General features: G+C 37.3%; 3 protein-coding genes across 5 annotated transcripts in view; 2 read left to right on the top strand and 1 right to left on the bottom strand.

Annotated features, from left to right (window-relative positions):
• Positions 1-7,125, bottom strand: part of adamtsl3 (ADAMTS-like 3) — a 159,059-nt gene extending 151,934 nt beyond the window's left edge. Inside the window, exons 1-2 of one of the 2 annotated variants that reach the window (XM_027161968.2) lie at positions 6,914-7,125; positions 5,946-6,060 (exon numbers count right to left, since the gene is read on the bottom strand). In XM_027161968.2, coding sequence (XP_027017769.1) covers positions 5,946-6,014 — 69 coding nt within the window. In that variant the 5' untranslated portion in view covers positions 6,015-6,060; positions 6,914-7,125. The remainder of the gene's footprint in view (positions 1-5,945; positions 6,061-6,913) is intronic. The other variant, XM_047804894.1, reaches the window with a different exon arrangement.
• A 4,501-nt stretch (positions 7,126-11,626) lies between these two features.
• lmnl3 (lamin L3) lies at positions 11,627-21,638 on the top strand. 2 transcript variants are annotated; one of them, XM_047808680.1, is made up of 11 exons: positions 11,627-12,449; positions 13,375-13,531; positions 13,877-14,002; positions 14,281-14,451; positions 15,292-15,417; positions 15,746-15,966; positions 16,600-16,819; positions 17,297-17,404; positions 17,966-18,085; positions 18,375-18,485; positions 19,147-19,200. In XM_047808680.1, exons 1-11 carry the CDS (start codon positions 12,055-12,057, stop codon positions 19,183-19,185), a joined length of 1,794 nt encoding a protein of 597 aa, XP_047664636.1. In that variant the 5' UTR covers positions 11,627-12,054; the 3' UTR covers positions 19,186-19,200. The 2 variants fall into 2 exon arrangements, with proteins under 2 accessions (XP_047664636.1, XP_027020011.2); XM_027164210.2 differs by lacking the exon at positions 19,147-19,200 and adding an exon at positions 20,799-21,638 and having other exon boundaries at positions 11,633-12,449.
• Positions 21,639-21,707: 69 nt separating this feature from the next.
• On the top strand, positions 21,708-24,323 carry gjd6 (gap junction protein delta 6). The gene has a single exon (XM_047808689.1). It carries the CDS (start codon positions 22,296-22,298, stop codon positions 23,340-23,342), a length of 1,047 nt encoding a protein of 348 aa, XP_047664645.1. The 5' UTR covers positions 21,708-22,295; the 3' UTR covers positions 23,343-24,323.
• Positions 24,324-24,810: the final 487 nt, after the last annotated feature.

Here is a 24,810-nt window from a genome sequence, read left to right as displayed (position 1 = left end):
AACAAATACATGTGCAAAGGTGGTAAAAGATAAAAGACATTTTAATCATTACTCACCTTCCCAACAACCCCTGCTTATATATTTCTGATAAATAAACAGAAATATAATTTGTATCTTTGCATTGAAGTGTGAATCTGTTTCATGCATGTGACCATTAGAATTTCCTTAATGTGCTCATGCCATTAGCATGGATGCTTAACCACATTTATTAAGTTTGCTAATTCCTGCTAAAATGCACCTTTACTTCCTACCCTGCTACTACATGAACAGAAAAATGCACCAAAGAAACCTTGTAAATAGATTAGATAGTGACGCCTAATTTGGTAGAAAACATTAGTGAATGGTTAGATGCAAATATTCTTAGACTAGACCTGTCAAAGAATTATTAAGAGTTACAAGAACTATGGCTCTGCAGCTATCAAACAATCAACAACATATCAAATACAAAGCTATACAATAGGTGATATTTCATTTTTGCATCTAATATTCTCTTGTAAACCTTCGTTTTTTTGTTCCAACTTTTCTTCACAATAAGAAAAATCTAAAGCAATTAGCCTCTCACTACATGTCACAATATTTCTATATGCTAACTGCTAATCACTACTTGTTTACTGTACCTATATCAGTATGAGCATCGTGTGGACAGGATATTTATTTCCTCACAATCAGTTGCTACCTTCTTAACACAAATGAAAGCACTTTTTATTTTTTATTTACCTGGAGGTTAATTTGCATTCAAAAGAAAGTTGATTAACATAGCAAGCTTGCTAGCAGGCTTTTACTAACTTCACCATGCGATATTGCATACTTATTTGCTATTGAGCATAATTCAAGCAATTAAACACAAATATAACCGGCACAGCATGTGCAGTAAGATAACAATGCTGTGTGTATTGAATATAATGCAGTGGTATTGTATCATGGTTAAACTATTATTATTCTGCATGTTACCACCTGCTGCGTTGTGTTTCTTATTTGGTTTATGGGCTTTTTGATCAAATGTCTCTATGTTGCTACTGATATATAACACTTACCAGTTTTCTACATAAACATTTTTCATTTATAATTTAAATTATATCAATTTCTGTAGGAAAAACCTTTTTTACAAGTATATTATATATTATATTAAATATAGTTAATATAAATATAGCTATGTAGGCAATTATTTTTAAAAAGGAAGCACAAAAACATCTTTATAAGTTTTCTTAAAATGGACATCTCAGAGAATCAATCATTCTCTTAACCAAATAGGTGTTAATGTATAAATATTCAGAAAACATAGCAAACTGAACAAAGTTAGTGCAGAACCAAAATGCCATAAACGATTAAGCAATCGTTGTGATTTAAAATAAGTAAATGCATTATCCTTGTTGTTGAAAACAGATGCATGTAAAAAATGACCAGTGTATGTTTGGTAATGGTTTTCACAAAAGAAAGACCTGGACCAGATTGTTCTTTAAGCCATAAGCGTCTCTGCAAGAGCTAAACTATGATGAAATGCAATCAGGCATGAAGCATATCCAACATCTGCTCTCCCTCTTTACCTGAAGGTAGAAACTCAAAAAAGAGAACACAGTAAATTGTTTCTCAACCAAATAATGCACGGTTTTCATTAAAGGGTCTGATAATGATCCGATAATGTCTGATAAAGAAATAAGCAGAACTAAGAGTGTTAGAGAAGATAAACACTACAATGTGCATTGAATATACAATGTCCTGGATACTTCAGGTAGGAAAGGCCTTAAAAATTATATTTCGTGAGGAGAGATGATGCAGAATTAATATTAGTTGACAAAATATGAAGCCTTGAACAATTTATCTGCAGGGGATAGTGATATGGAAAGACACCAGGGTTACTGAGAGGATCCACATCAGGCTTTTGGGTTTCTGGCCTGAGAGTGTCTCGCTTGTAAAAGAAAGAGACGGACCTGGCTCTGATCAGGGCCCTTAAGAGCACAAAGATCCTTGAAAACGCAAAACAATGGAACGCAATCAGGCATGAAGCTAATCCAACATCTGCTTTTCATAAGGGCCGAACCAAGCCAAGCGTGAATTAAAGTTTCAAAATCCAATCTGCCCTGGTCTGCCATCGTCAGCTGTGGACTCAGTCACCCTGAGACTTTTCCTTTCAATCCTTTGAGACGCTCTGTAGAAGAGGAAGCAAAGTCTGTGACTTTTGAAAGACACTTAGATCTTGTGTGGCACTTTACATAGATAGTAGAAAACTAATATATAAAATATAGCCAGCAGATCATTCACGTATCAGTGCACTAAGCACAGGTCTGAGGATTTTTCTCTGTCAGATGATAATCATATTCTCCTATCTTCAATTTATTCCAGGCTGATATCATCGGAAATGTTGGGTTTAAGGTCGTAGAATTGACGTAGTGCTGATATCATAAGATTTGCCTTTCACATCACAAGAATAGATTTTTTTATCATGGTATCTGATATGATTGTGTTTTTTTTTTTTTTTTTTTTTAATTTTTTTTAAGTTTAGTAACCACTTTATCCTTGTTACAATTACAGCAGATACAGAGCACGGAGCATGAGGGGGTTATGGGGGGTCCATTGTAGAGCACAGTGTACATATCTGTTCATGCGATTTAATGTAGCATAATTTTGGGAGGAACCAAAGAACACAGAGGAAAACCACATGTGGGGGAGAGTATGTTAAACCTTTATGTGCACAGACAGAAGCCTGAGATCAAGATTGAACCAGCAACATGAACAGTGTTATGCAGTTTACATTTGGAATCAAAAAACAGAATTATGGGGTCACTCTCTCTAAGAAATCCAACAGTGCTTAAAAATTATGCCAGCCTACAAGGGCAAGAATTTCTTAAGCTGCCTTTTTTATTTGCACAGGGTAAAGTTGTCTCATTCAGAAAGAAAATACTCTTTAAGCTTTCTTATATTGTATAAACTTCATGGATATTTTGTGATGTACTCAAAGCATTCTATCCAGTAATTTTACACAATTATTGTTGAAATACTAGTGTTGTAAAGACCTGAAACTGTTCATATCTGTGTTTATAGATTACCAGTAATTCTGAAGTTAAAAAGCTCATAGCTTTTGTACTTTTTTGTAGATTATACATCCAGCTTGCTTATTAGCCCATGTTAGTTATTTAAAGAGCAAATCAATAATAGCTTTAAATTGAATTTAAATAGTCTGATTGTGTTTGTACAAAGAAAAATACTTGCCTTTGTCATTTAACTAAAAGAGCAATAGACTAGTGAGAGATAAAACTAGTGAATGAGTAAATTGAATGTACACAGCATGCTGAAAGTTATTAAATTTTATCAAATTAACGGCTACCATGGTTCCTTTTTGTTTACCTAAAAAGAAAGGAAATGCTGCCACCAGAATGGAACACAGCCCAAAATTTTTCCATATTCAGGCAGATCTAAATGTAATCCAGAGGTAGTGACGATAACTGCTTTCATTCATTTGTAGCAATCAATTTTTGGCTTATGTAAATTCGTATGAATTTCAACTGTAAGAATCTGTTGTTTATCCATTTCTAAGCCAAGGGGAACTTTAGTGATCTGCCACAAAAGCAACCCTTCATTACTATATTAGTCTATGATAAAGTCCAGTTACTTTCTACTCATGAAAATCCAGGATGATCTCAGTCACGTCAAGGTTAAAACCTTCTACAAGTATATACACACCCTTCAGAGATGTAAGAACACATGTGTACTGTACACACGCTACCAGTGCGGTACCCTGAGAAGAGATCCTTGGCCGTAGGTGTATCTGGTTAAAAGCTTGCAGCAGCATTGTGTGTGTAAGAGAAAGAGAGATGTGTGTAGCGTTACACCAGCAGGAAGGCCATATTGTCAGAGCAAGGTTAAAGAATGGAGCAAATAGAAAAAACAGGACACCTGTTTCACACAGCTTCTCTCTGCATGCAAAGAACTTTGGGCAGTCCCTGATGGCCCATAAATCAAACACAAGTGTTTAGCCCACTGAACAAATATTATTCCTAAAGATTACTGCAAAGACCCCTTAAAAAGGGCTGAATAAATGCACCTGAAGTTTCAATTTGGGCAGAGCGTAGCCTCGTGAGACGGATAGCTCCAGTTGACCGTACAGGTCGGCGAAAGTTTTGTGTGATAAATTGGAGTGACCAAACCCACACTGTATGGACTTTTTCATCATCTGCTCTTACCACAGCCTTTCTATTAAAAAGCACAGCAAGAAAAAAGGGTTTTTATGCAACAAATGTTTTAGCAGTTTGTAATGTTTGCCAATGTGATGTGATTGAGACGGTATTTATTAGATCTTTTTTACAAATATTGACAAAATAAGTTTTTTCTTGGATAAAGTGGATAAATCGCTGGAAAATTATAGAGGAAATGACACATGCTTTTACATGTCATGCTTTTCATCGTATTTGTCTCCTAAAACAAACTAACAAAACAGATCTGTGGTAGAGCAGTGCAGCTGGACTGATGAACTTTATTCACTAATTCTAGAAAGTATTTTGACCTATTGTGCATTAAACATCCGGTTTCTTCATTTCTTTGTCATTCCCCTAAATGTAAACTGTTGAATGCATATCTGATTTGAGAAGCCAAACTAAATAAAACACTGATATAATTGGTATTATATATGAGATATACTGTATATTAACATTTTTGATGAGTAACAGCATTTTTATCAGCAAGTGATATAAGGAAACCCAGTATTTTACAATCATTTGTTTGTAGACAGTATGTCTGGGACATTGGTCTACAAGAAGGACACTCTTTTTGTGTCTTGCTACCTGCTCTCATTTCTGTCCATTAGCTGTGCTCAGGCCACACACACACACACACACACACACACACACACACACACACACACACACAGAGAAACACACACACACTCACACACACACACACACACACAAACACACACAAACACACATACACACTCCCATCAGGTACCACAAGGGAAAGCCTCAGGTTTCACTTTTCTGCTATTCCCGTACACACCCCCACAAACACACACACATACACACATACACACATACACAAACCACTGGGGCACAAGCAGAAAGATACCTCAGCTGGTGGAAATTGCCGTTATCAAGCGTCCCTCAGCTGCCTATTGTCACGGATTAGGCAGCATTCATATGTGCCAGGTCTTCCATTAAGCTCCTCACTACACTATATATAACTGGCACCTTGTGTCCTGTGTCGCATAAAAACAGGCAGCATTCAAACAGTGCCCCCTAAACATGCAGCTCAGCACAGAGCCTAAATGCAGACTTGTTCTTGAATGAATATCTATGGAAGGCTTGTGCTAATAATTAGTGTTATGATATAGTGCAATAAATCTTTTATATAAATACCACACATTGTACATATCTGGCTAAAACGGTATCCAGTTTTCCAGTGATGTGATATAGACACGTATGTGTACGTGTTTTAGCAGACGTTATAACTTACCGTAATCTATAAAATGCACAATAAATTCACAGTGAAGCTGAACATAGATTAAGTTTCCATGGACAAATAAAATCTTTTTTTTTCCTACCCAAGACCAACTTCCACCATTATACCTTAGAAATACTCATTTAAATCTATTCCTATTATTTCACAAAAGCAATAATTTAAACATCAAAATGCTTTGCTTAAATTTTGCTTTGCTTTTTAGATAGAATTTTGGATGTGACTGGCATATATTAACTGTTAAGTACATTAACCTCTGGTTCAGTGCAAGACTATAGGTTTAAATTTTAGATTCCATACATGTTATGGCTAATCATCCATATTCAATGTACAAATTTCTAAATATAATTTTTTTCCCTCAAACTATTCCTTTTCCGAATACAATGGAAGCAAAAACATAACTGTACATTGTTCAGGCTTTTTTCTGGTTGTGCATGTATATTAATGCATGTCTAATAAATATACAGCATATCAGAGATCACGGGTGCTTCTGATCCTACCTGAATCCCAGAAAGCACGAGAGCGAGCGCCATGGTCATCTGCCACACAGGAAAAAGCAGAAGCTCCATTTTTTTAATGCTGTGTTTATCCAAAAATCCTCATAAGTGTTATAGCCTGTGAAAAGAGAGATATACTTTCATACTAATATCATATCATAGCAAGAGATAGGCTTTCTATTATGATTCTACCTTCTTTTTATCGTAAGATGAAAACTAATTTTTAATTTTGAATTTGAATATTAAACACAATGAATTAAATACATTACAAATAATGTTATATATATATATATATATATATATATATATATATATATATATATATATATATATATATATATATATATACATGATCTTGTGCAAAACAGGATCTGGATCTTTAATCAATGCTCAGACCAGTTTGCATTGGAATACTTTTATCTCGTGATCAATAAACAGACAGACTTTATTTTAGTTGATTAATATAGATGATGTAGATGAGAGATGAAACAATTCTGTTTATGTTTTTATTATTATTATTATTATTATTATTATTATTATTATTATTATTATTACTAAATTGCAGCATTTCTAGTAAGCAATATTATTAATACGCTACAGATGATTGCAGTGGCAATTAATAAAGCAATGTAGAGTGCAATATGAAAGGAGTACAAGTTCTTTTGGTGCTCGTATGCATGTGATACGCATCATCCCTGCCATACATGAGCACTGCAGAGTTTTGGTTAAGTATGAACTCTATAGGACATAGTGCAGGCGCAGTCCTGCATGGCAACACTGATGCGTGCATGCGCGTAATTTTAGGCACCTTTGGTGATCGGTAACACGCATCGGTATTTATTGCTCTGTCGATTACTAATCAAAATAATAATAATCATTCGACTAGGACTAGGTGTCGAGAGCTATGGTCACTCAGCGGCTCGGTGATGAGTGACACAGAGAGGGGAGATGTGGCGATCGCGCGCGCTTACCGTCGTCGCTCCGGAGTGAAAGTCACGCGCTGGTTTGGCTTTTTAAACGCGGAGACACGCGAACACGATCAGTGTGAGCTTTAAGTCCAGCTGAGGTTGAAGCCCAGATTGTGAAGGTGCTGAGCGGCTGCATTGAGCAATATGTGTGTGAGAGAGAGAGAGTGAGAGAGAGAGAGAGAGAGAGAGAGAGAGAGAGAGAGAGAGAGAGAGAGAGAGAGAGAGAGAGAGAGATGGGTTTGGCGCTGCTGCTGCTCCACTAGGCGACCAACACTCGAAGAGCAGCACGGAAACCAAAGAAGAGGAGGAGGAGGAGGTAGGGATTAGGGTATATAACTGAGAACCTCCTATAGTGATCATTTAGACAGAAGAGGATTATGGTGATTATGATGCAAATGCATTCATCTTCATTACATGTTTTATCTTGGTCAGGGTCATGGTGAACATGAAGGCTATCCCCGGAACACCAGACATGAAATAAGAATACACCTGAATGGGAAGTTATTCGTTCATAGGGCATGATTATGATCATTATTTTCTGGTCTGTTAGACTTAGACTGAGCATGTTTGATTTGGTTTACACCAGTATGTTAATAAATATACAATTACTAATGCACTAATGTAAGGTGAATCCATAAAACTCATGAATCCATAAAACTCATGTCATGGTTAAGGTTAGGTCTTTATTAGTTTATGAATAGTAACAGTCAACAATAAACCTATTGTTAATTTAAGACAGGAAATAATGAGAGATATTAGTGCATGATTACTCATGTACTGTTACTGTAAATAGTATATATGTGTATAAGTTATGTCGAAAGTGGTATTCAAAATTTGACTAAACTGCCTCAGTAAACTCTTTAATTTGACAAGTCGCAAGCAGTGAATTAACCCTGAATGGGCAACCAGTTTGTCAAAGTTCAAAACCTGTTACAGAGTTAGGACCAGCTTTAAACCTGAGTTCTCTTGAGAAATGCTTTTTCTTATAGAGTGTCATATTTCTATAACACACCAAAGAATGTTTTTTGTTCATCAAAACTCAAAAAATAATCAGACTCTAAAAGTGTTATTTTCTTTATTATTATTATTATTATTATTATTATTATTATTATTATTATTATTATTATTATTAGGAGGAGGAGGAGGAGGAGGAGGATTAGGAGGAGAAACAATAGAAGTAATAAACACCCGATATGTTGACATGTCACATCACTTGTTGCATATCTTTGTCACCCCTTTATCATAGTGTTTTATCACTAAGCTTTGACAATCACACTGCCACAGCGAGGCCAAATCATCAGGATAAGCTCAAGGATCAAGAAATAAACATTTTATGGATTTGTTTCAGATGTGTGTTGTGTTTCATTAAGCATGGATTTATGATCAAAGAACTCAGCACACGCCAGCAGATCACTACACACTCATGCTGACATTACGATGTGAAGAACAGAAGTTGGCAGTGGACATCTTTGGTTTTAATTAACTTCAGCAACCAATCTATAGATCTTACAGCTTATGTTTATTCCCTGTCTTAGGTTTGATTACAACAAGCTTACATCATTATGGTTTGTTTCCTGCTATGTGGAAACAACTGACTTAATGCTATACATTTAAACTTCTATGTATAAATACATACAGCATGTTTGTATTAGTTACACACAGCAAACTGATCTTTACTTGAACCAGGTCTTTGTCATGAGCTTGGCATGAACTGAAACGTCCACATACACAATACACAAGTGTTTGTCATTAAACTTGTTGAATCATGGTCCAGTGGCAGTGTAATGGATCTATTCAGATCTAATGATGGATGAAAAACAACAAATACAAAAATGGCAAAAGAATGAATATAAGTTTATTGGAATATAATAAGTCTGCTTATCATAGCAACATAACATTGTCTTCTATAGTTATATAGACAGTAAAAGCTATATATACAGTATAATATGGCACCATACTATCTGTTTTCTACACTGTTTTTCTACAGTTCATCACGTCTTCTGCATCTAATTTGATACACCGTAAACACACTAAACTTATGAATTGCACTATGGAATTTCATGTTTATCTAGGATGTATACTATGTGTTCAGGCTGATGTATAAAATGGCATAACTACCTGTGGTTAAAAAAGCATGGTTTCACATATACTACATACTTGACTTGTTCTATGCAGTTTAAGGAGAACCACCAACATTTTAGTTTTGTCTCCATCTACTGTTTATATGAGCTCGGTGCTCTGCACAGGCAGAACGTTCTATACTGTGTGAATTTTAAATATGTTTACACTTATGCATTTGCAATGTATCCACACTTTATCCAAAGCATTATGCAAAATAGAGTTTTAACTTGGAAGAATCAAAGTGCATGTGTAGTCTACTACTGTAATGAATGTGAAGGTAGAATGAAATACAGAATAGAAGACAGTGTGTTGTCAGTGATAGTTGTCAGATTAAATATATGAGTTCTCTGAGCTTCCTCAATTCATTGCTGCAATACCATGCAACCATGCAATAGACATAGATATATGTACTGTCAAAATGGTTATTAGTTATTGCTGTTGAATTGTTGCACTTAATTTATCATAGCATTTTAACTAATTCAATTAGTTATACCGTTATTGGCTGTAGACCATCTCTTGCTATCTCCCCTTTACTAACTTCAGTAGAAAAGGAACACCACTGGACCACTACTGACCGGTTATCATTTAGGCGATGGATTATTCTCAGCACAGAAGTGACACTGACATAATAGCGATGCTTTGACTATGCAGTATATATCATTGCTGAGATTTTAAACATCTAATGGGTTAAAAAAAACAGCCCACCTGTCAAATCTCCAGCAAACAGCAGTATTCTTGTCTTCTAGTGAAAATGATGAATGCTAGAGGACAAATAACACACACTCTGCAGGGACAACTGCATGAGTGAGTGGCAGCCTAGTGCTTAAGGTGTTGGGCGACCAATCGGAAGATTGTGAGTTCAATCCCAGGTCCACCAAGCTGCCACTGTCGGGCCCCTGTCTCAGTTGTATTAAAAAAATTATTTAAAAAATAGATAACGTAAGTCGCTCTGGATAAGGGCATCTTCTAAATGCTGGAAATGTAAATGTAATGAAAAATACATGCTCTACTCTCTAAATTTAACTCCACCAAGCTGGAACAAAACAACATAGGTCTGTTTAATAAAGTGGACAGAAAATTTACAGAATGTTTACAAACCAACAGACCTACTGAGCATAGAAAAATGCACAGATAACGTACTGGCTGACATTACATTCTGACGTAGTGTCTAGATGTGAACTGTGTTTATAAAACTTTATATAATCACAAAAATTTATATATAAAAAGTCTAATTAAAATATGTATAACTGTAAATAGAACAAAGCAGAATAGAATACAAGTCGTTATTACTATCATCTCGTGTGGATGATATTAATGTGGAATATATATTTTTTTTTCTCATTTACCTAAATAATTGATGTAAATAACAGTCAGCATAATTTTATTGAACAAACCTCCTAATGATGACAGTATTTTTTTAAACATAAAAAACTTACAATGCGCTGTTCCAAATTATTACACACAGTAAGTTTTGAAACACTTTATAGGTTGTAAAGAAAAGAAAATTGTCATTTGTTGTGTTTGCAGAATATTTACTAAAATCAAAAGCTATTTCAATCAAACTTATAACATTTTAACTTTTTAAACATTTTAGCATAGGACCCCTTATTTGATAGCAGCTTTACAAGTCTTGCATCCATTGAACTTGTGAGTTTTTGGACAGTTTCTGCTTGAATTTGTTTGCAAGCTGTCAGAATAGCCTCCCAGAGCTGCTGTTTGGATGTAAACTGCCTCCCACCCTCTTAAATCCTTTGCTTGAGGATGCTCCAAAGGTTCTCAATAGGATTGAGGTCACACCATGACTTTCTCTCCTTTTATCCCCATAGCAGCCATTGATGCAGAGGTATTCTTTGCAGCATGAGATGGTGCATTGTCGTGCATGAAGATCATGAAGATGATTTTATTGTATGATTTTATGATTATTTTACTGCCTCATTGTATTTTTCACGCAGAAAAAACTTACTATTTATCATATATTTAATAAGCTGCAGCGCCCAAAAGGTATCAGTCCGCACCGCTGTCTCTATGGCACCGGGCAGGAATCAAGAGCTTCTCCCCTGGAGTCGAGCCTGCCACTTCTCAGCCAATCAAAAAAAGAAAAGGCTACACAATAGCCAATCAGAAAATAGCACTATTGTATCTGGGTAAGATTAACGCAACAACCAATGAAAAAAAGCATGTCCTGGAATTGTTCAGCATCCTCGTTCACCCACAGAGAAAACCACTGGAGCTGCGAGCATCACTTCGAGCACAGAGTAAGTCATGATCTGTTTTAATGTTACAACAAATTCACAACTTGTTTGACACAAATAGACCAGTGGTTCTCAAATTGGGGGCCCTGAGAAGGTGCCAGGGGGCCCCGGCTTTCTGACATTTTATAAAATAATAAATGTATCATAAATTAAATCTTAGATAAATAAGGCTACTAACCACCAACACTACATTGTATAATTTAATATGTTTTGTTTAATGCAAATATTTAGTTTTTGAATGTTTTATTTCATAAATTTTCTTTTTTGGGGGTGGAGAGACATATTTAAAATATGTGTTAGTGATATAGTTTGTGAAATTGAAGTGAATTTGTTTTATTTCCAGGGTGCAGCCATTGCTTTAAATTGCACCAGCAGTCAGCCCCACGTGCTTTAGTTCTTGTCATGTGACGTCACAGCGCTCATTGGGTGCCATCAATTCTTTACCAGCTGTTCGCGATTAAAGTGACATTCATGGGGGAAAACAACACCAACACGAGCAGGGTTTTACTGGATTAATGCCTTAGGAATTAAGTTCTATTTAGCAAGTTAGCGGTTTTGCTTTGTTGTTTGTTTTATTTCGAATCGCACCGTATTATATATACAGAGACATGGCCCTTATTGACAACGGGTGCGTTTGTTATCGATGATTCTATAGTTTTGTTGCGGTTTGGGGAGATTGGGAGTCTGTTTTAGCGGCTGAAAACTCATTTTAGAGGAATAGTGCTGAAAAAAAAGGTAGAAACGTGTGACAGAGAGACCAGCAAAGCAGCCATGATAACGTCAACTCCTGAGACTTCAGCCGGCCGACCTTCACGCTCCGGCCGCCGCAGCGCCGCCACTGCCGCGGCCGCAGGAGGCTCTCCGTCCTCCGTAAGTCCGACCCGCATAAGTCGCTTGCAGGAGAAAGACGACCTGCGACAGCTCAATGACCGCCTCGCCAATTACATTGAGCGCGTGCGGCAGCTCGAGAATGACAAATCATCCATGCGTCTCCTTCTAGAAGAGAAAGAAGAGACCACGAGCCGGGAGCTGAAGAACGTGAGACTGTTGTATGAAACTGAGCTGGCAGACGCTAGAAAAACTCTAGACAATACAGCGAATGAGAGAGCCAGGCTTCAGATAGAGTACAGCCAACTGTGTGAAGACCATCGCAAGCTAGTGACCAGGTATGACATATTTTCCCTGCATGAAGACATGACATCTTAATTATCGTGTCCAAGTATTATAAGATAGTCAATTGCACTTAAACTAGAGTATTCATTCATGTGCTCAATCCTGTTCATCACAACCATGCATAAGCTTGTATAGGAGGTCTTTCGATTACAATTCAATTACTATAAGTTCCCTTATTGGAGCTATGGCGACCACACATGTTTTAGCATGACAATGGCCCTTGCACAAAGCAAAGCTCCATGCACAAGACATACAAACCCAGACCTCAACCATACCGAACACAACAGGGATCTATTACATTGCAGTTTTTCATGTTCATCAACATACATGTTTTCACTTTGTTTAACAATCCCACTGGACTTTTGCTAAAAGTGGCACCAGTGGAAATTAGGCTTTGCTTTGTCTTCACTAGGAATTTAACCAAATGCATTATGCAGAATGAAAAGGTATTGTTGTTGTTGTTTTTCAACAAACATGTGGTTGTGATTAGAGGTGCTGGAATCCCATTACCAGACATGACACTAGAGGGTCAGATGTGTGATGTGAGTTCAGTAGATTTACGCTCATCTCTCACAGAAATAAAACCAGTACTGCAACAACCAATAACTTGGCACCAGAATCACTAGGTGGCAAACATTTCAATATAAGCATTAAAAGCCCCCTAAAAAGACAGTATACAAACAATGTACTTTCATTAAATGAATAAATAGTTTATTAGAAACCTATATTTTATTCATATCCCTAAGTGCTTCTGGGCTTAAACCTAAATGGCATCCAATTTTTACATTACCATCTTTTATAGCTTAAGTTAGGCATGTTGGAGACCTTAATAAAATGTCAAACCGCCTTTAAAATATGATAAATCTATAAATCTATTGGTCACACTTCACAGTTTTATTTCTTATTACTGCCATGCAGGAATAACAAGAAAGAATCTGAGCTGAGCAACGCAGTGGAGCGCTGGAGGAATCTTGAAGCCGCACTGAACTCCAAAGAGGCAGACTATGCTACTTTATTAGCAGCTAACCGCAGGCTGGAAAACGATGTTGCAGACCTCACAACACAAGTGGAAAATGTGAGTTGTACTATTTAGTTTCATTTCAATATTAGAGAAACAGGTCTCTAACAGGTGAGGACTGTGTAGGTAACAATACTGTAATGACCTTTGCAGATATGAGTTATTCATGCTCATACTCTGGGCATGTTTGATAAGCAGAAACATTAAAAATATATAACACACATCTGATGAGCAGGTTTGCAGATAGAAAAGCCTTATCGATAAGAGAGGTGTAATGTAATTGTCCAGTTAGACATATCTGACAGAACATATCCTACTAATGGAACAAGGATGGAAAAGAACTGATGGGGATGCTGGGTATGAGGAAGTATTCTGTTGTGTGCTTTACTTCTTGTTGCGTAGCTGGACTCAGCCTTGCAGAATGCCAAAGCTCAGGTTAATTCAGAGATGCTTCGTCGAGTTGACTCAGAGAACCAGATGCAGACCCTCCAAGAGCAAATGGAGTTTCAGAAGCAGCTCGGTGAACAGGTGTGTTTCTCTTTGTAGTGTACTTATAAATTCAAAATATTACCACTGTTCCTCTGTTTTTGTGGTGTTTGATTTAGGCATCAATGACAGTGATCTATATATTATATAAACAACTGTGTAGAACTGCTAAAGTAACACCGTTATTAAGTACTTTGTCCTTATCCCATGTACAATTAAAACATTATATTTGTTCTTGATCTAAATAGCAGCCAAAGTAACAAAGATCTCAAACCACAATTCTACGCAATTAAATTTGCCATTATAAATATCGTCTGCAGGAAGTTAGGGAGATGCGGAGTCGATACGAGAGTCGTCTGGTGGAGGTGGATTCAGGAAGGCAGAAGGAGTTTGAGAGCAAGTTAGCAGAGGCCATGCAACAGCTACGACAAGAGCATGAGTCCCAGATCCAGCAGTATAAAGAGGACCTGGAGCGCAACTTTAACTCTAAGGTACATTAGCAGGGCACTCTCGCTCACGCCTAACTCATAATTAGTGTACGTGTGCTTGAAAATTACTTCTCAGAAGAAATATTGAGGGCACATTCATTTTTAAGTGTGAATCTAAAGGAATATACCCTTTGATTTGTATGACATTAGGAAAACACACACACACACATACGCGCACACACACACACACATATAACCTTTGACCAAGAGTTGTGTACATCTGAAAGTTACTCATTTGTCATAAATAGTTTAAAAGAAAGCAGCAAACAAACCATTGCAGAGTACATAAAAACAGGCCAGTGATGATAAGCCAACATTAGATGCCTGTAGATTTGGTTATCATGTTTCTGGATTCTCACATTTCTGTAGTTCTAAACTTGTCTCTGTTGGTGTAGTTTGCACAGTGCGAACCAATTAAACAATTGACTAAACAAATGCCTGCATGCTGTTTTATGTTTGATTCACTTCCTACAATTGGGTGGCTTCAGAGTTCGTTTTCTCACTGCCATCAAACCATGCAAAGGTTTGCTCGAGACTAGACTGAGACCACGCAGTTCAGAAGCATTCAGAGATGTTTTGATATTTAATTAAGTCTTATCATGGGACATGGGACCATGGAGTGAGATGTGTCTACAAATAGTAATATGAGTTACCAGTTAAAAGTTAACAATAGAACAAAGAAGCACAGCAGAAGAACATCACAAAAATCCAAAGAAACCACATATTGCAGAACCGAGCAAATTGCATACAGTTTATCTACAAACATTTAAATCTAGCAACATGTATGATAAAGAGAAGTGTGTATAGAAATGTAGGATGTGTTCATTCATTTATGCATTGCAGCTGGAAAATGCCAAGCAGGTGGCCTTGAAGAACAGTGATTATGCCACCTCTACCAGAGAAGAGCTGGAAGGGACCAGAATAAAAGTGGAGTCCCAGTCCAAGCAGATAAACTGCCTGCAGAAACAGGTAGCGCATAGATGATAAATATTATCATAGAGTCTCCAGTTGGTTGTGTTTTCTATTACAGTTTTGTTGGCCACATGTAAACCTTACATCATTTTGGTTAGTAAGAAAGTTGCTGACCATTTTTTTCCAATCATCATACTGAGCATAAGAACTTAAAAATGTATGCTTGTTACAAAAATAAAATATATCTTAATGTGATTTATAATTACTGTCATGTATCTATCTATCTATCTATCTATCTATCTATCTATCTATCTATCTATCTATCTCAATTTTCCTAAAATTGCATCATTAATGAATAGAGTAAAATGTGTTTTCTGTGTGTGAGAACCGGGAGCTGGAGGCACGCGTGCAGGACCTGGAGCGTGCTCTGGATCGCGAGAGGCAGCTCAGCCAACAGCGGCTCTCCCAAAAGGAGCAGGAGATGGCCGACATGAGGCAGCAGATGCAGGCACAGCTCGAGGAGTACCAGAGTCTGCTGGATGTCAAACTCATGCTGGACATGGAGATCAATGCCTACCGCAAGATGTTGGAGGGAGAGGAGAAACGGTAAGACATGAAGCATATTCACTTGTTATTAAGCACATTTTGACTTCTACAAACCAACAGCTACTTGAGTAACACATGTGAATGTCTGAATTATTCTGTCTAAGATAAGATAAGATGTACCTTTATTCGTCCCACAATGGGGAAATTTCTCTGTTACAGCAGCATATAGAAAGAAATGCAAATATATCAAAGAATAAAAGAAAAAAAGTAGCCATGCTAACAGACATATTGCACATTATTTAAGAAAGAATGTGAATACTTTGTTATTGTTATTATTACAGTTAAACAGTAATAACATTGTGTAATTATGGTGACTGGTTTACTGGGAGCAGCTTTTATTGTAAAGTCTAATAGCAGCAGGAATAAAGGGCCATCTGTATTGCTGATGGAGCTGCTCAGAGATGAAACGGTTTCATACAGGGGGTGAGAGTCGTTCTCCAGCAATGATGATAGTTTGGTCTGGGGAAAGAGAGCATGTAAACTTTCTATTTAAGAACTGTATTGTAAATGTTATGGAGAAAATCCAGTTTGCATTTATGTAATGTAATACTTTTTTTAGTAGATATTTTCTTTATAGTTGCTTGTCAGCTTTTTTGTCAATTTTCAAATGCACTATGTAATTTTTCTTCCCAGACTCAATCTTTCCCCAAGTCCCTCTCAGCACGCTCCCATCTCCCGCACACATGTCCAAGCCACACGAAAGGCCTGGGGAAAGAAACGTAAACATGAGGGTGGGACAGGTCTCTCTCCGAGCTACAAATTGTCTCAGCACTCGTCCACCCGTGGCTGCGTGTCCATCGAAGAGATAGACCTTGATGGAAACTTCATAAGGCTCAAGAACAACTCTGACCATGTAAGAACATCTCACAACAAATTCTCTTCAGGTTATATGAATGTGTTCAGTTTTGGGCCCAAAAACACATTGAGCATGATCATGCTTAAAACACATTTTAGTTTTGTGTTTGTTATCCTTTTCCGGATCTATAATATTCATTAACTGGCATACATAAGTATACATGATTAGTAGTTCACTCCTTAGTAGTTTTACTGAATTTATTTATTTATTTATTTATTTTTTTACTATTGGTAATAATCAGAATAATTCTAGGACGAGACAATAGTAGCAGGGAGTTTTGCCACATTGAGTTCCAGGGTCCCTGGTTTAACACTGGGCTCAGGTTAATATCTTTGTGGAGTTTCTCATGTTCTCTTTGTGTTTGTGGGTTTCCTGTGGGTTCTCCAGTTTCCTTTTACTTACTTACTTAAGACGCACTGAATTGTGACTTAATGCACAAATAGTTCAGCCTTATTTTAATGGCTACCATTTCAGGATCAGCCACTAGGAGGCTGGGTAGTGAGGAGGAGTCAACCAGGAGGACCTGACATCACCTTTAAGATCCCTTCATCGCACACTCTGGCTGCTGGGCAAACACTGACGGTGAAAATATACACAGTTTAACATAAAGCAAGTTAGTGGTAGCTTTTGAGTGGACCAGCGAAAAATAAAAGATTACAGGTCTTACTTCAAGTCCAGCTACTTTGTAATTTGGAGATGATGTAAGCATTCTGTTTAACTCTCAACTGAGCAAACTTGAAAATCATCTCTTTTAGGAAATAGCTCATTACCTACTGTAGTGTAACAGGTAAAGTAGTCGCTCAATGGTTAAGGTGTTGGCCTCTGAGCAAGGCCCTTAACCCACAGCTGTATGAATGATCAAGGTCCCGCACATTGGATCCCATTTATGTATAGATCATTGCCATTCATATTTTTTGTAATATCATATTATTGTAATATTATTTTGTAATGTTCTCAGCAGAGCTCTGAACAATCACAAGTTAAGTATTTTAAAGTCTAGTTACTCATTAAAACTGAAAAGGTAGAACATTGCATTTACAGTATCTACTCCGACATTTTTCACAGACTTCACCAATTATTTATGAAAGAGATTATGAATGGAAATGACATTACACTATATGAACAAAAATGTGTTTTGCCCAGATTTGGTCAGCAGGAGCACGAGCAGAGCAGAAACCCCTTTGTGATCTGGTGCTGAGAAGCCCAAAGTCGTGGGGAGCTGTGAGCGATGTCCGAGTGTCTCTTCTCAATCAGTACAATGAAGTAAGGCTATTTCTGTTCAGTACTTGAGCTTACCACATAACTCAATCCTCACACTGCTGTAACAATGGTCTATGGATCTTATGCAAATAGAATTGTGATATTTGTTTTTACATTTAACTTACTGTCATTGTACCCTCCTTTTCTGTATTGGGAAAGAGATCTCTATACTGGAGGCTGATCTACAATATGAAGTTATTAACTCCGCGTTACTGAGGCTAAAATTTGGGACCATGATACTAGCATCTGTGTTGTTCTGATTAATAGCATTAAACCATTTTTGTGTTTTCAGGAGACTGCAGAGCGCTGTGTGGTGCGACTGCAGGGTCAAACAGATGAAGACTTGGACGAGGATCTGGATGAAGAGAGCGGCGTTGGATCCGAAATTCACCTCCGCCGGCAGGTAACTCAGTTGATTTCATTTAATGACCACATCCTTAACTGAAGTTAAAAGATTTCATCCTCAGAACTATTGCTCAATATATATTTCAGTTCTGAATCATTTCAATTTTCAGTTTCGTCTGTTCTGCCTTAGTGACTTGAGGATACGCCTCCTGTTGTCACTTTACTGTGCTAACATTTTAAATAAGCCACCTATAAAATAGTCACACATGACACCTCCAGAAATCATGCTTGCTTTTTTTTTTTTTTTTTTTAGAAATATCAGTTGCTGTAATTGGACAACAGCTTGTTACAGAGTTTACATTATTAATGATGCATTGTGCAGTTCAATAACACATTTTAGAAAATTCCCACCTGTTTCAGGTTTCACAAATTTCATGAAATTGCTAGTCTTAATCCTGATATCATCATAGATCAAACTACAAATTTACAATAATCTGAATACAATAAACTGTGTTCAGATGTATTCAAAATAATCCCTTCTCATGAGTGAATTGCAGTGCTTATTCAAGTCAACGGACACAATCAAGTTTTTTTTTTTTTGTTTAGTTTCTGTAGCTATCGGGTGGCATCTAATAAACAACTCACCTTTTGTTTAGTATTTCGTCAGAAATCATTGTCCACTGTAGCCCTCTTCTCTTTATTTCTTCTCTTCTGCAAAGGCCAAAAGAAAGAAAAAGAAATGTTGTGCTCTTTCCTGATGTGTCCTAGCAGAGTAGGTGAGACTCGTGATGTGAGCATAATCACAGTGCTGCTATGTGCATGCTTTTGTCTTCTGCAGCTTCTCATTTACAGCATGATGCTTTTTTTTTTTTTTAAGGCAATGCTTTGCTCCTTGGATTTAACTGTTCTTATTGACACAATGCTGTATTTTTTTTACCAAGTAATTCTTTATTTCAAAGGTTCAAAATGACTGACTTTTAATATTATATTTAATTTGCCATCATTAATCAACCTCTACAGTGACATAGGAATCTTAATAAACTAGTATATCAGACTGCACCCACAAGGCCATCTAATGCAGTGGTGTCAGTCTTATTTTAAGTAATGGCCAACATTATCCTTTTTTGAGCCAGTTCTGGTGTGTGTCCCTGAAGTAAGGTGCATTTAATACAGCAGGCTCAGCAACAAGCTTGCCAGTTATCTCATTCGTTAGCCAAATGTCTGCGCATGCATGCTTCCATGCCCTGCTTTCTATCAGTCTTATCAGAAAATGCTTTAACAGTAATTTTATTTTATTTATTTTTGAGAAAGATATATGGTCAAGATCTTTTTAAAAGTTCTTTAAAAGATCCTTTTAAAATTTAGCTTAAATATCACCCAAAAACAATGGTTTGTGATGTGTTGCCTGCACTGTAGGTCAAATGCCCATAACCTTCTGTACAGCTCTTGGTCACCATAATGAATAACTTTCAGTACTATCACAAAAAGGGAATGCTTTGAATGAAACAGTAGACATGTAACAGCTGGATTGGCAAGTATCCAGCCAGCAACAATCAGAAACCATGGGTATAAGTGTATGAGTAACACACATTGTTCATAGAAAAAGGGTGAGTTACAGTCTCTAACTGCATGTGTACAAGGTACATAAGCAAGGTTAGTGGATCAGATCAAGTGCAGCAAGTACAAAGTGTGTTACACTTATACTCGTTGTACATAATAGACTTGTTGCTTCAACACAAACATTATCATGTCAGACTCAGTGTTGTGCTGAGAATAGTCCCTCACCCCAATAATATCTACTCAGCAGTGGTTTTCTGGCTTTCTAGTGTTGTGCAGTTCAAATGAAGTTGTGTCCAGCATAAATGTAGTCTCCTCCTTTATATTCCTGATAACCTCTGATTTAGGAATCTGTTTTAAATCAGTAGCAGGTGCTTGAATGCATACCATTTAGGCTGCAACCTTTAAAATATCAAGACTTCTCCAGTATAAATATAATATAAACTTAATTCATATAAACTACACAGCTAAACTTGGCAATGTATCTCGACAGTGTTGCCAGAGAATATAGCAGTGGGTAGTGGGAGCAGAGTTAGTAATGGCTTCATTCACTTATTTTCCCACTGCATCAGAATGCAGTCTGGGTAAGTTCTGCTCTTGAGGCCTATATCCCCTGAAACAAACTTTTTTTTAGGCAATAGAGTTTAGAAAATGAGGCCATAAGATATAAGGGATATAACCACAGAAAATTGAGACGTCCACAAGAAGCATTCAAAAAAGATGTGTTAATAACAGAAGTGAACCACAGTTTTTCTTTCTTTATCTGTTTAATAATATAGAATGCATGTTGATAAAATCCACTTGTATTTTACAGGGTTATGTGCCAAGTCAGGAGGCCAGCTGTGTAGTAATGTAACTGCCATCTACACCTGATGTCTGCGGTGGAGTCAGATGTAGACATGCCATGCCAAATCTTTCACACAAAGTGTTTCATATATCTATGTAACCATCATGCCCTGAAATGGTTTCTCGTAGCAACAATTTCTGTTTCTTATTCCAGGGCCCAAGACTACGACCCGAGAAGGAACATAAAGCCCTCATTTCATTCACATGAACATATTAAATGAGGTGTATTGGGCTAAATCAAGACCAGCAATAATAGTCTGCAAACTTTTCTTGCTTGGTCTTTGGAAGGTCCGTTCCTCCCTATTTATTGTGCCTTGGCATGCCGCGTTATCTTTTCTTTTGCACTTTGCTATAATTGCACATTACACATGCTCATGTTAAGCTCATGGGACGGTTTGTACGAGTCTTCAGATGTAGGGAACAGTTCCTGAAGACTAACATGGTAGACAGCTGTTGAACATGTAGCGTTGCAGGATTTTGGATTTGAGAGAAAAACATTTCCTGTAATTTTTCTTAGTTATGTACGCAAACGACTGTGACCCTGTATCTTTTGTCACATGTTAATTGGTTATAAATTTAATTTGTTCTCATAATTTAATCAGTGTGCTGACAAAAGCCTTAATCAGAATTTGTCAGAGGAACTTTTTTGCACGTTTTCCCCACTTTTGAAGTGAAACATGCCAGAACATCTAAGCAGAACACCTAGAGACCTCAAGAAGAACTGATTGTCAATGTTGTCTATTTGTTTAGAACCCTAAAGTATCCAATTTTATATATATAAATTTAATAAAGAATATGCTGTAATGGATCTGTGGTTTTCATTATCTTAAACTTCACTCCCAGGATTAAACTCACATTCAACGATTTACTGATTTACACAACAAATAAGATATCAGTATATATTAAACCTGTTACACACAAACAACAAAACCAGAGAACATTTTAACAGTGCATAAAAAAGCACCTGCTATCTGAATTGTATTTTTAAACATCCATCCTTTTAAAGGAAGCTCTGTTTATCTCTGAGTGGCGGCGGAGCTAAAAAGAACCAGACGCTATCTGAAGTAGGAAAGTGCTGTCTGCTTAGGCTTTTTAAAAGTATGGCTTAGGTTAAAGATGACAGAGAAAGCACCATGTGACCCGGAGTCAAGTGGCCTCCGTTAGTAGGGTGCTTATCTAAAAGGAGCAGGGAAAGGATAGGAAAGGATGGCACGGAGAAGCCACGGCACTTCAGAAGTGAGCTATGAAAAAGCAGGTACTGTGTTTGGTTTATATAATAGTACTAGCTTTAATTAAGATGAGCATTTGATTGAAATACAGAATCCTGAGTCTTGCTGGTTGCTAAAAGTATTTAACTCCAGTTCTTGAGTCAGTTTAAGGATTTGAACTCCTAGCACTTCTGGGTGGAGAAAAAAAAATCTGCTGTTTTGGACAAAATATTTTTGCACTGGGACTCAGGGTGGCAATGACAGAGTGGACACTGCTGAAGCGGCTCCTCGATGCCGTGCATCAGCATTCGACCCTGATTGGCCGGATTTGGCTGACGGTCATGGCGATTTTTCGGTTGCTGGTAGTTGCCGTGGCGGCAGAAGACCTGTATGCTGATGAACGTACTATGTTTGTGTGTGACACACTGCAGCCGGGTTGTGCCAATGTGTGCTACGATGCTTTCGCACCCATCTCTCAGCCTCGTTTCTGGGTCTTTCATATTATAGCTGTGTCCACGCCGTCGCTCTTCTTCATTCTTTACACCTGGCACAACCTTTCCAAGATGGTGCCTGGGCAAAACATAGAGGACTGTGTACGGAACTGTAATTCTGAAAGCTGCTCCATCACGTCTCGTTATCACCCGAGAGACAAGGTGGCTGATGTTCTGGAAAAAAGCGCACGTGTTTCCCCAAATCGTCGAGCTCTTGTCCAAAAACATATCTCTCTAACAAGAGGTTCCTCTGGAGTTCTGTCCAAAGCCTACGTGCTCCATGTGTGTTTTCGTGCTGCATTAGAGCTGGCATTCCTTTCCCTTCAGTGGCTGCTGTTCGGGTTCTGCGTCCCAGTTCGTTTCACGTGTGCTGTCCCTCCATGTCCTCAGCGTGTGGACTGCTACGTGTCGCGTCCCACAGAGAAGAGCATCTTCCTCATCTTCATGTTCTCTGTGGGTGTGTTCTGCATCTTGCTAAACTTCCTGGAGCTCAATCACCTTGGCTGGAAGAAGATCAGAAGGTCAATGCAGGTAAAGGAAGGATGGAGGAGCAACACTTATGGAGCAATAAATGAGAACGTACGCTCTGGGACGAGCAGTACGACATCTCTTCCTACACTGGAGCTGCTGGTGGAGAATCAACCCAAGTGGACCTGCGCAGGAAATGAGTGCTGCTCACCATTAAAACAGGAAAATAAAAAGTCTGAAAAGTCACTGCAGAAAGAGAGAAATGATGCAACACAAGTGCTGAGAGAAAAAACACAAACACACAAAGCAAGAGCGTCCAAACGTAGTGCTGAAGTCTGGATATAAACCGAATCTCTCTGCACTTATCCGTAAACCTATCTGATTTAGAGCTTGGTTTTGGGTAAGTTTTAAGTAGTGACTGACCTTTTTTATTTTCTATAAAAACTTATGATTATTGTGAAACATGAATACATGAAGAGTTGTGTGATAAGCAACCTTCAAATTTCTAAACATTATCGTGTCTTTAATTTGACTCATACCAACAATTATAATTTAAATGTGTTGACTGGACAAAGTGCAAAAAAAAATTTATATTGAGATTTGATATTGAAAAGCCCAATGACATCAATTTTATATGTTACCTTGAGTAATTTTTGCTACCCAAAGTTTTGTCCCAATCCCAAAAACTACACTTGATGGCTTAAAAAGTACAGATTTAAGCCTTTTTATTCATTTAAACCCTAGAAATTTCTCTTCGTTAGGCTTCATAGGCTAATTTTCTTTTTTTTTTTTGCAGGACAGTCCCCCAAAACAAAAATTGGTCCCTTTATGCATCTGTCTTGAAACGCTGGGGTTGAGGGTTGGATTCCTGTCTCCCCCACAAAAGAATGGACAGACATACATATAAAGAGATGATAAATGAAAGTACACAGTTGCACTGTTTTTGCTGGGAACCTTGTGCTGATCTGGTCTGTGTTCACGAATACAAATCAATACAAAGTGACTGATCACTTTCATTTTGTGACTGAACATTTCTATCCTAATGGGTTCAGTCTTTACCAACATGATTCTGCCCCTCTCCACACTGCTCACTCAATGGATTCATGTTTTGTTAAATTAAAATGTATATTGAAATGTAGATAAAATGAAAGGATACTCTACTCTAAAGATTGCACCAAATCTCTTCTACAACTTATATGTTCCCTTGGATGTTAGTTTAGACTCTTATATAAAAACAGTAGAGGAAGTATGCCTTCTTATGAGTGAGGGTTTTTTGTTTGTTTGTTTTAAATAATAGAAGTAGTAAAAAAAAAAATTAATTCTAATATGAAGTAAAGGTGACAAAAAGCTCAAAAGGTACATGAATATTCCCTTATAATTTGAATTCATTATAAGCTGTTTGTGTTCACTACACAAATTCAGATGGTCTACAGCAAAATGTGTCAGACATGCTGTTTAAAATCAAGACACTTAAATTGTATATAAATATTTAGTTGCGTGACTTTACTTTATGTTGGTCAGTTGTTGATCAAGTGAGAAGTGTGGGTCAGAACTGGTACATGTTGGTACATAACTCATTAGTTATCTGGGATAATTCTGCCATCTGGTGCCAGAACAGAACCGACACAAATACACATGTAGAAACAGCGTGATGTAAGGAGGAAGTGGTGTATTGTTTTTTTACAGGGTGGCACAATGACATAGAAGTCTTTAATTTGCATATTTTTGCATATGCATAGAATTTAGAATTTTAATAAGGGTAAAGCTGCAGAAAGTGTAGAAAACTAGACCTTTTTAGTAGTTTATGAAGGAT

This window comes from Tachysurus fulvidraco, chromosome 2 (assembly GCF_022655615.1).
Source record: "Tachysurus fulvidraco isolate hzauxx_2018 chromosome 2, HZAU_PFXX_2.0, whole genome shotgun sequence".
Lineage (NCBI taxonomy): Eukaryota > Metazoa > Chordata > Actinopteri > Siluriformes > Bagridae > Tachysurus > Tachysurus fulvidraco.
Note: the sequence above shows the minus strand (reverse complement) of the source record. Positions and strands in the feature narration are given on the sequence as shown.